This window comes from Macrosteles quadrilineatus, unplaced genomic scaffold, assembly GCF_028750875.1.
Source record: "Macrosteles quadrilineatus isolate MER2022 unplaced genomic scaffold, UCM_ALF_1.0 Scaffold_1__1_contigs__length_201487025, whole genome shotgun sequence".
Classification (NCBI taxonomy): Eukaryota; Metazoa; Arthropoda; class Insecta; order Hemiptera; family Cicadellidae; genus Macrosteles; species Macrosteles quadrilineatus.
This window is the reverse complement of record NW_026542594.1, coordinates 13,866,766-13,877,735: the sequence shown is the minus strand read 5'-3', so window position 1 is coordinate 13,877,735 and position 10,970 is coordinate 13,866,766. Positions and strand designations below refer to the sequence as shown.

The 10,970-nt window shown below is 36.2% G+C and overlaps 1 protein-coding gene across 1 annotated transcript; it reads right to left on the bottom strand.

The window, feature by feature from the left end:
* Window positions 1–589: 589 nt before the first annotated feature.
* On the bottom strand, window positions 590–9,320 carry LOC128982766 (uncharacterized). Its single transcript, XM_054401726.1, has 5 exons — window positions 9,109–9,320; window positions 7,725–7,846; window positions 6,415–6,488; window positions 3,450–3,594; window positions 590–731 (listed from the first exon to the last, which is right to left on the bottom strand). Exons 1-4 carry the CDS (start codon window positions 9,175–9,177, stop codon window positions 3,527–3,529), a joined length of 333 nt encoding a protein of 110 aa, XP_054257701.1. The 5' UTR covers window positions 9,178–9,320; the 3' UTR covers window positions 590–731; window positions 3,450–3,526.
* Window positions 9,321–10,970: the final 1,650 nt, after the last annotated feature.

The following is a 10,970-nucleotide window of genomic DNA, read 5'->3' as shown; positions in this document are numbered from 1 at the left end:
TATTCTTTTCTTGTAAATTATAACGTTGTAAATTTGTTTATCTTATTATTGTTGATCTTTGCCTTTTCAAAGTTTTCTTTTGCTTTACTTTTGTTGTTTTTCTTAATTTAATTTTGTTCATTACACGTTGAGCAACACCCTTAAGCAGTCTTATGTCTCATTAACCTAACACCTCTATACTATGAAGTTCAAACATTTATTCAGAGGAAAATTCTTGAGTGATTTTATTGGGTTGGCTAAATAGAGTTTTTGTTTCAACTTTTGAATTACTTATTTCATTTTTACAGTACACTCATTAGTCATTAAACACCAACATTATTTTATTTTACTAGCTATATATTAACTTTGCTTCTTAAGATTGGCACTCGCATATATAATATAAATATCATTTTATCTTTATGTATAGTTATCTGAGACATGTACGAACAAGAACAATAAAAAAATATATCTAAAAAAAGAATATTTTATCTATAAAACTGTCAAAATAGTTAGAAGATCAAAATAAAATATATAATCATTTTTACATGTTTTCTTTACAAATTACAGAGAAGTTTACTGGTAAGAATTTTAACAAAATTAACTGCTGTAGATAAATATAAGGTTTATTGGTAAAGTATAAAAACAGTACATAACAATAAAAGGCAACATATAATAATAACTATAGCTGCCCTGTACAGCGGCCAACCTTCTCCATAACATTTTTGTCCAGAGCTGGGGCTACATCTTTCTTCCTGAAACAAACATTTTAATCTTGGTAAAGAAAGTCACAATTTTAAAATACTCGGGGGTACCAAATTATGCGGGTTGGTGTAGTTGGTAGTTTCAAATAAAAAGGTCTTATTTTACAACAAAATAACCATAGGTACTCTTAACTAAAAGTTTTTAACTGGTTTATTCAGTGGCGGATTTACCTACGGCGCCGCCCCTAGGCCCGTTCGGCTGGCCGCCCCTTTGTGTTCCGCGATTGAGGAAAGGTTTCAGCGTAAAAGCAATATTAAACTTCCCGTTGTTGGCATGCTTATTATTAATGCATTTTCCAGGAAAAACATAGTCACTATATGAGTAGGGCCTACTTTATATTAAAGTTGTATTAATAGGTTTTAAGAAAAACATATATGTTGTTGTCGAGACAAGAATAAATATGAATATGAATAGCCTAAATTAATCGCCGAACACATTGCCGTTCTTGACTAAATTCAATTCAAATGTATTCAGCTTAATTTTGTTTTGTTTTGGTTTTTCTTATAATTTCTATGAAATTATTAATATATATATATATATTTGAATTTAGGTGTTCACGTAATAGGGCTGCTGATTATATTAAATTACAGTAGTAAAAGTACAACAGAGAACCCTAAAAATTATATTTCTAGTAGATATATATATCCTAGTTAGTTATATATATTATATACAGGGTCTTTTTAAAAGAATTTCGGGATTTTAAATGATAATTGCTTGGGTAGTATTCAAGGCAACTAAACGTTTTATACGTAATATTGAAACTAAAATAACTAAGTTTTGTTTCTCCTGTAGCAAGGGAGGAAATTTTGTCCTTGACATGCGCAAAACAGGTGCGCGGTGGTAGGCCAATATTGTGACCCATACGCCAGTCGCTAGTAGTATGACGTTTACGGCACAACAGAAGACACAAATTGTAATCTACCACTTGCACGTCTGTTTCACAATTATCAGTACTTTTAATTTCAATAGCAACGTTCGAACCATTCAACCATTATCTTTGTATTTGTCGGTATCAGAGATTTCAACTGTATTGACAGTTTGAACTTTAACACTGTCATTGTCTGTCGTATTAGTTATCGCACTCGTACTTGGGTTAACAGAGAACTCGTCGTGTCCATTCAGTTATTCGTTATGGGCCTACTATTATACTTTATGCATTTAAATTAACTAGAGGACCCAATCTGCTCCGCAGAGTTAAAATAAATAGCAGTTACTCATGGGCTTCACCCGCTTGACTTGTATTGTGCTCGCTACTGCTACTCGCAGTCTATATTATGTCTGCATCTGCACGTCGGGACATGAATGTGAGTCATCTTCACCGATCGATAATCACCTGGCGCCCGCCGCCACGCACGCCGCCCGTCACGTTACCCGCTGCCTGCCGCGGCCAGGCGCCCTTCAACGGCGGGCGCCCCTCAACGGCTGGCGCCCCTAGGCACGTGCCTAGTGTGCCTTATGGTAAATCCGCCACTGGGTTTATTCCGCCTACAAACGTGCGACACAAACTCGATCTTTGAGGGGCTTTCATTGCTTGTTAAAGACACATGTTAACCTCTTGCCACATTACCAAGAGTTATTCTTCTTGCTAGAATAACTCTTGTTAATGTGGCAAGAGGTAGATATCTTCCTGAGGAGGATCTAATTGGGAAGCTACAGGCTTTTATCGGACGCCTGAACTTGTAACTTCAAGAAAACAACTGTATGGGGTGCGCAATAATTTTATTTTTGGATGAAGTGCTTTATGGTCTTGGCCTGACCCTGTTAACAGTTTTAACAGGATCAGCAACAGGTAAATTAAACCTTTTATATTTTGTCTAGGCCTATATTTCCCTGATCAAGTTAGTGCAAAGAAGTTTTTGTTGAATAATAGTTGTAAAGGCTTTAATTTCCTGAATTGAAATAAGTACCTGGGGACCGAACCATGACGTAGTTTATTTTGATTGTAAAAGCAATATACAGGAATGGATGCTTTAGAAGAATTTGAAATTTATAAAACAATCAAAATTCAAGCTAACACATTATTAAGCGACAAAATCAGTTTACAGTCTAACGATCTGTATGATACTCTAATAAAAAAACAAGAACAGCTGATGAACAAGGAGCCGAGCTGTACAAAGTCCACTGCCCAACCATCTTCCGCATCGCAGTCATGACCCTCATCTGCAACTGTGCGCACGAGGTTGGGGTTGGACATTGTAAGTTTTTGTCAGTAAGCCTACTCGTGTTCATAAAACGTCTATGACTGTAAATAGTATATGTCCGTGTTTCGCATTTAAACTCTTGATGACACTTTCGAAGTTACAGTGTTAAATGTTCTTGTACAAGATCTCATGATGAGGACTTAAGTCCTTAAAACCCGTAATCCATAAGGACTAAACAGGATCAATCTGGCAGTACTGAGGTAATTTTATACCTTTTATAGTTGGTTCATTGATCTTGAGACAAAACAACTCAAATATGAAAATGAATATTATGTTATTGATATATTTTAACGTAAACAGGAGGGCAATTACAATGTTGGTCATAATTGTTTTTATACAGTAGGCCAACATTTGGTGGCTTTTGTTCATAAAGTCGGACTACTTAACAACTGTTTGGATAAGGCGGTATAGTTCATCTTCCCGTTGCGAAGCACGGGCACAGAAGCTAGTAAATTATTAAGTGATTTAATAAATAACTCTATATATAATATTTACAATAAACTATACCTTCAAAAACCTGGCTGTTTAACGGATGATATGGCAGACATACACTTATCTCACTAGGTGCTCTTCCTTAAGTTCTTTTACAGAGTACAGAGGCCTATAATTAGTATTCCTTTCAGCGCCTTCTGAAGGAGGGTGCATCCATCTCCTGCAAATGAGTAGGCAGTTATGAGTTGTAGTTAATAGTAGAACGAGGATAGCTATTCTAGGTAAGTTTGAGACGACAGCAGGAAAAGTCTATATTTTGTGCTCTTCTGGTACAGTACTCCTGCACCCCAGTGGCGGATCCAAAGGGGGGGGGGGGCAGTCGCAGTTTTTAAATATATGTCATATACATTTGACTGCATGTAATACAGTAGTGCATACAAATTGCGTAAAATAATTTGTCACACTAACTTAGGACAAAGAAATGGTATAAAACTGCCATTTTTGAAGACTTAGTTTAAACAAATTTTTGGGGAGGGAGGGGGTACCCCTGAACCTCTCAGACACCCTGGTCCCCCCCCTTGTGACTGTTCTAGATCCACCACTGCCTGCACCTCATCTTTTCTAGGGTCAGGATATCAAGCACTACGCCGTGAGTACCCTTAAGCTACATTTCCATTCCTACAAGTCGCAGGCACAAGTCGAGGCACATGTCGAGACCATGACAAGGCACATGTCGCACGTAGTTTGTCATGCCGTTTCCATTCCAGGCACAAGTCCTGCCACTTCAACTGGCAGACAAGGCAGTGTTCTCTTTTATTGTGATGTGGTGAGGTTCGGTGGATGATTTTGATTATATTGTGTTCTACAAATCACCATGGATGACATAACAGCCTCTGCTTTTATATTTATGGCTGGTGCATACAATGAACTTAGAAGAAAAGTACCTAGATAGAGGATAAGAAGTTTTTTGGCTAAAAGAGCATTGGAAGGTGCATTTAATCAATTGATGAGAGATTTGCGCCGTGACTTGAGCCAGGATGTTTCCATTCCTACAAATTTGGAGATTTGTGCCGGCACAAATTTGCAGGAATGGAAACGTAGCTTAAGATCCTTTAAGATTGGCCGGCAATGATCCAAATGCCGTACAACTGTTTTAATCCTAAAGGTTCTGGATAGCATCGTTGTATCATCTGCAAATAATAATGTTTTCCCATTCAGATTAAGGCAGGATTTTGTATAGGTTAGGCCTAACTTATACCCTTAACCTCATTGACGGGTAGGGCAGTCAAAATCGAAGCAAAAATTAAAAGCCGAGTAGGCTAAGTTTATGGGAAGATTTCATTAGCTTAGTGTAGCCTAATGTTTTTAATATCATAAAATAAAAATGTCTTAAAATATTATTAGACTAGCCTAGGCTAATCATGGGGTTACAACTCTTTTGCTTGATGCATTGAAATGGATTTGGTGAAGTAGAACTACATATTACAACAAGTACTATTACCCCTGATCTATTTAACTGCACAACTATACTTATTATTTATTTTAACGTCTGTGATAGAGCCTATTTATTTGATAGGCTATGCATAAAAAATGTGACTGTGATAATAGGCCTATATCGCTATTGATCAAGTAGCCTATATACCGTGAGTTAATGTGTCTCAGACGAAGTCTGTAGTAATCAGTGATTATTCAACGACCAATAAAATGGGCCTACTTAATTACTTGATGTCTTTAAGATGGCTAAGTTATTTTGTTAGTAGTATCAACTAAGTTTAGACTAACCTTATTATCACACATAAAAATGTTTTGATAGCCGTTGCCCTGGCGGTAGGTTAGTTGCGCATTTGCTACCTACAAAATCCGGGCCCTGTAGGGTGGGTTATAATGCGGTAGAATGGCGATAAACTTAGGTTAGTTGCCCATTGACGCCTTGAACAATAGATCTCTTGAAATTGTAAAGAGCAATGAAGCGTAGGCCTACGAAAAAGCCAGTCTACCGAAATAGGCAAATCATTATGAATTTAATGTGTACCATGTATAACCTTGTAAGTTATAGCCATCCACCTCCACCTGTCACGTAAAGCCACAATAATCAAAGAAAAAATCACACTACTCCAGCTGCTGAGAGTATCAAATACGTATAGGCTATGTTATAAAATGCTAAAAACTCAAATGGTAAACTAAAACTGTCATAAGAAAAACTTTATACTTTGTCAGCATCTTATAAAAAATAAAAATATAAAAAAAAACTAGTGCACTTGTTGCTCGAAATCGATCAATAGTCTAGTACCGGAAGTTATATTAAAACTAATAGTCATAATTTTCTATGAGTTTAAAAATCCAACTAAAAGCGTAGGCCTAGTATGCAACTAATGGATAGACTAGGCCTATTTGATGTATCGATTCATTCGGTTAGCTAAGTTAGGTTAGGTTAACTTTACTAACCAAACTTGATATATTGAATGAAATAATCGATTTATCGATCGATATATTTATTCGAATTATAGTGTACGACGTAAGGCCTGAAGTGCAGTTTAATTTTAAAATAGATATATTTTAAATATTGATTATTAATCAATATTTTCAATTTGATAGTTTCAATCAATATTAGCGAAGCCCAGGAAACTGTACCCCCAATTTATTTGATAGGCTACCAGAAACTAATTTTAATTTGCTTGAAACGTTAATATTCTAATGACCATGTCCATGTCAATAAGTTACACCTTTCAATAAGAATAAGAATAAGAAAGTTTATTGCCGTTGTATACAGGAATAGGCATTGTCAAATTACATTAAACAGAATATCAACATCAACAAGTATGTTATATCTATAGCTAACAAAGATTGAGAATTCCTAACTTACAGTGTGAATGATTCCATTGTAATTTTATGTTTCAAAAAGTCCTTGACTGAATAGAACGGATTTGCTAAAGCCAGTTATGAATTATGGATTTGAAAAGAGAAAGAGATAGGCTGTCTGCCTGAAGAGGCTCAGGCAGCTTATTATAAAATTTCACACAGTTGAGTTTGAAAGAATTACCTGTGATGGCTAGCCTGTGATGTGGTATATCCAGTTGTTCCTTACTTCGTGTATGGTGAGAATGGTAATTCTGCCTGGTGGAAAACTCATTGAGATTAGCTCTAGTGTATATAAGTACATCGTAGATGTATAAGTTAATGATTGTGCAAATGTTTAGTTTGATAAAAAGTGGTTTGCAGTGCTCCGCAGGGTCAGCCCCTAACATTGTGCGAATGACTTCTTTTTGTATTAGTAGAAGCTCATGGACAAGGGGGGAATGGCCCCAAAGTTGGATTCCATATGGAATATGGGATTGAAACAGCCCAAAATAGGCTAGTTTGAGATATTCAATATCGACAAAGGGCTTGAGTTTCCAGAATAAACATGAAACTCTCGATAGTTTTTTGCTCAAATTTGTGATGTGAGTTTTCCAGTTTAATTTACTATCGAGGTGGAAGCCAAGAATTTTTACTGAGTGGTGTGATTGTTTAATAGAGTGAGAAATCAATTTTCTGGGTCTTGGATTGATTACAGATCAGTTTATTTGCAGAAAACCAGTTCAAAACACTCTTTTCTGCTTTAGAAAGAGCTTCTGAGAGCTTTGTTTGGTCTTTATCAGAAGTAAAAATTGTGGTATCGTCTGCGTAAATTACACATTCGATAGGAGTGTTACATGGAAGATCATTTACGGCGAATATAAAAAGGAAAGGGCCTAGGACCGAGCCCTGCGGAACTCCTGCTTTAATTGTGGTCAATGTTGAGTGTTTACCCTCCACACTAACATATTGCTTCCTATTAGTCAGATATGATTCAAGCATTTCTATTGTGTTTTTGCTAAGTCTATAGAATTTGAGTTTAGCCAGCAAGATGTCAAACGGGATGCAGTCGAAAGCTTTTGTTAAATCAAAAAGTAGCATGGAAACAGTATTTTTATTTTCAAAAGCATTAATAATATAATTGGAAATGTGAGAGACTGCCATCATAGTTTATCTGCCAGCTCTAAACCCAAATTGAGAATCAGTCATCAAGTTATTAGAGTCAAAAAAGTTATTTAACTGTTTTAACATGAGAGCTTCGAAAACCTTAGATAAGATTGGTACTATCGAGATTGGGCGATAGTTTTGACATAGATTCTTGTCACCCTTTTTATAAATTGGAGTTACTTTTGAGACTTTAAGTTGGTCAGGAAAATAGCCATTACGGAGACAACTATTAAATACAGTGGAGTGGGGTGTAGATATGTAGTGTATAATATTCTTGATTATGTAGTTTGAAAGCCAAAAGTGATCCATAGATTTAGAATTTGAAAATTTTGAGACTGTTTTTGTTACCTCATTTGGTGTAATAGGTATCCATTCAAATTTAGAGTCGTCCAATTTTTGTGTAGATTCCAGTAGTTCTCTTGGTGTGTCTTGAGTCTGGCCCACTTGATTGGCCAGTTCCTCAACTGAATCTGTAAAGTATGTGTTTAATTTGTTAGGGTCAAGAGTAACATGAGATGTGCGTACGTGATTGTATTTTCCTGTGTTATTATGTCCCAGGCGGCCTTGCATTTGTTCTTTGAATTGTTAATGTATTTTGCACAGGCTAATTTTTTAGCAAGGTTTAAATCCTTCCTATACTGTTTTTTTAAGCTATTGTAGATATTATTTAAGCTGCCTGAGCCTTTACAGAATCGATTTTTAAAAAATGTTTGTACAAAGAATTATAAGCCATCATGGTTTCCTTACTTTTTTTTTAAACTCACTATAATAGGTGATTTTATTTTTCACTAGATTAGTCTTATTATCTGATCTAAGCTTTTTCTTAACAGGTGGAGAACAATAGTACCAGAGGCTAACAAACCTATCAAAAAAACTATCAAACAATGTTACTCAGCTACTTACTCTCATTTTCTGTAATGTCTTCCCATGACTCGCTCTGCAGTACCTCACGGAAAAGATTGAGATTTTGTTTCCTAACAAGAACACTAGGCTGCTCAATAGATAGGCTTACATTTTGTGAGCTTTTGAAGGCAGGTCTATGGTATTTAAAAAGCAGTGGATCATGATCGGCTAAAGCGCCTTGCAAAATTGAAACTTTGTAATAAAAATCTTGAGAAAAATTGACTAATATGTTATCTAAACAGGCATCGTTTCTTGTAGGGAATTTACTACTACATTTTAGGTCAAGTGATCGTAGTAGGTTCGTGAAATTAATTGAGATTTGTTCCTCCATCTTGGCCATTTCAATGTTAAAGTCCCCACAGACTATGGGCACTTATTGTGACTAGGCCTATCATTATTGTGGTTCTGGCACTTCAACATGAAAGGAAGGCTGCACTTTACTTTACATCCTACACTCATTCGAATGAAAATATCGATTATTCAATTGTTTCATTCGATAGGCTATATCGTTTGGTTAGTTAGGTTAGGTAACCTTACCTAACTAACCAAACGATATAACTTATCGAATAATCGATATATCGATCGATATTTTCATTCGCATGAGTGTAGGACGTAAAGTGCAGCCGAAAGGAAGAGTAGCCCTCGTATTTAGTCCTAATTTGGGTACACTTGAACAATGGACATTGAGGAAAATAGAATCAGACGAACCAAGGATAGGAATATAGTTACAATCAGTGAGGTCAAACAGTTTAAAATTACGGGACCAAAGAGGAAACATGGTAGCAATTATGATACACTTCCATAGGGGTTTAAAATTCAAAAAACTCACCCAAAATCTCAACTCCTGAATTACTATCACTATCACTCCAGTCCCCAATATCCACCTCATTCCACCCATTTTGTGATGACAAAAATGGTTCTTTAAACTGTAGTAGTTGTAACTTAGGCCTAAATTGAAAATACACACCTAAAATACAAATTTGTATGACAATTTGACAATTGAAATTGACAAACAATAAATTCTCCAAAATCCAACCTCAAACTCACTACACTAGAGCACTAGAGCAGTTTAGAGCTAGAGCTAGAGCAGCAGCAGATCTAGAAGAGAAGAAGAAGAAGAAACGCAGAGCAGAACAGAACAAGAAACGAGACGAAGGAAGGCTGAAATTTGGGTGGAGTAGAGGTAATTCAAAGAAGTCGCGGGAATTTTCAGAAATGTAGAGGGTAAGCGACCGCACCGCGAAACACGTGACCACGGCGAAGCCACGCCCTTCCCCCAGAAGGGAGGGGCCGGGACCTAGCTGACCGATTTGAGTTGTCGGTACCAACTTGATATGTGATTTAAGTGAAATGGTACCTAGGTGAAAGGTTGCCTAAAAGAAGGCCTCCCAAAAATTTGTTGACAAAAAGTTAGTGCTGCCAGCGGGATTCGAACACGGGTCCTCCTGTACATCAATCCGAAACTCTACCAACTATGTCACGAACGCAGCTGAAAACAAATCGCTTCGTTACGGTAATCGTGTTGCCTCAAGAGAAGACATTAGCCACTAGAGAATATATGACGTCACTACACCTTTAGCCTTAGTCCCTCCCGTGTGCCCATTCCCCTATATTATGGATAATGAGGGTCCCCACTGCACGATTTTTATTTCAGCTGCAGTTTTTTTTTAATACGGACAAAATGAGAGTTTAAAAATTATAATTTTAAAAAAATTATTGTAGGCCTAAAACTAAAAAAATATATAGTTAATTTTTTAATTAAACTGTCATAACCTAACCTAACTAACCAAACTTGCTGATAATGACAAAATTGAATGAAGGTTTACTAATAGAAAAAATAATTCTGTTCACAAAATTAAACTATAAATGCCTCCAATTAAATTTTATATTTTTTAATTATAAAATTAAACTGTGATAACCTAACCAAACTAACCAAACTTGCTGATAATGAAAATTGAATGAAGGTTTACTAATCGAAAAAAAGTTCTGTTCATAAAATAAAACTATAAATAGCTCAAATTCAATTTTATAAGGTTTTAATTATAAAATTTAACAGTTATAACCTAACAAAACTAACCAAACTTGCTGATAATGCAAAAATCTTAGATAAAAAGTTTGTGCACCAAATGGGTTTCGAACCTGGTACCATAAGTTTCGAAGCCAGTCACGCTATCCACTAGACCACCGAGGCTGATGGCTTCATTCCGTTTCATTGCGCTAATGGTGTTCCCTCAGCCAATAGAATGCCCTCATTTTGTTCTTATTAAAATAACTGCAGCTGAAATAAAAATTGAGCGTCCCCACTTCCTTCCATTAATGGTGGCCCTAGTTTTGAGGTTATTTGCAAAACAGCTGAAAATACATGTTTTATCCACTGAGCTATAATTCTAACTGGAGGTAGCACTGAATTTCAAAGATGCGTGTCGCCAGCCGCCATGTTTGCGTGAGGTGGGTGTCCATAAGAAGCCATGTTATTGCTATGACAAAAAAACTCACTGCTATACAACCTAGTTATAAGAAGCCATGTTATTGCTATGGTAAGAAAACTTACTGCTATACCAACCTAACAAAATCAGCGACTCGCTTTTGACAGACTTCTGCCATGGCAGTGCTACCTCCAGTTATAATTTTAGCTCAGTGGTTTTATCAGTGTTTTTGAGGATGGTAGGGTAAAATATCAAATTTCTACTA

Excerpts from the sequence above, each read along its gene's own strand:
- LOC128982766 (XM_054401726.1), bottom strand. The coding sequence starts at position 9,177 with ATGGGTGGAATGAGGTGGATATTGGGGACTGGAGTGATAGTGATAGTA. Across the intron at positions 7,847-9,108 it reads TTCAGGAGTTGAGATTTTGG|ATTCAGTTGAGGAACTGGCC; the intron begins GTGAGTTTTTTG and ends CATACTTTACAG. Across the intron at positions 6,489-7,724 it reads TACCTATTACACCAAATGAG|GCAGAATTACCATTCTCACC; the intron begins GTAACAAAAACA and ends GTTTTCCACCAG.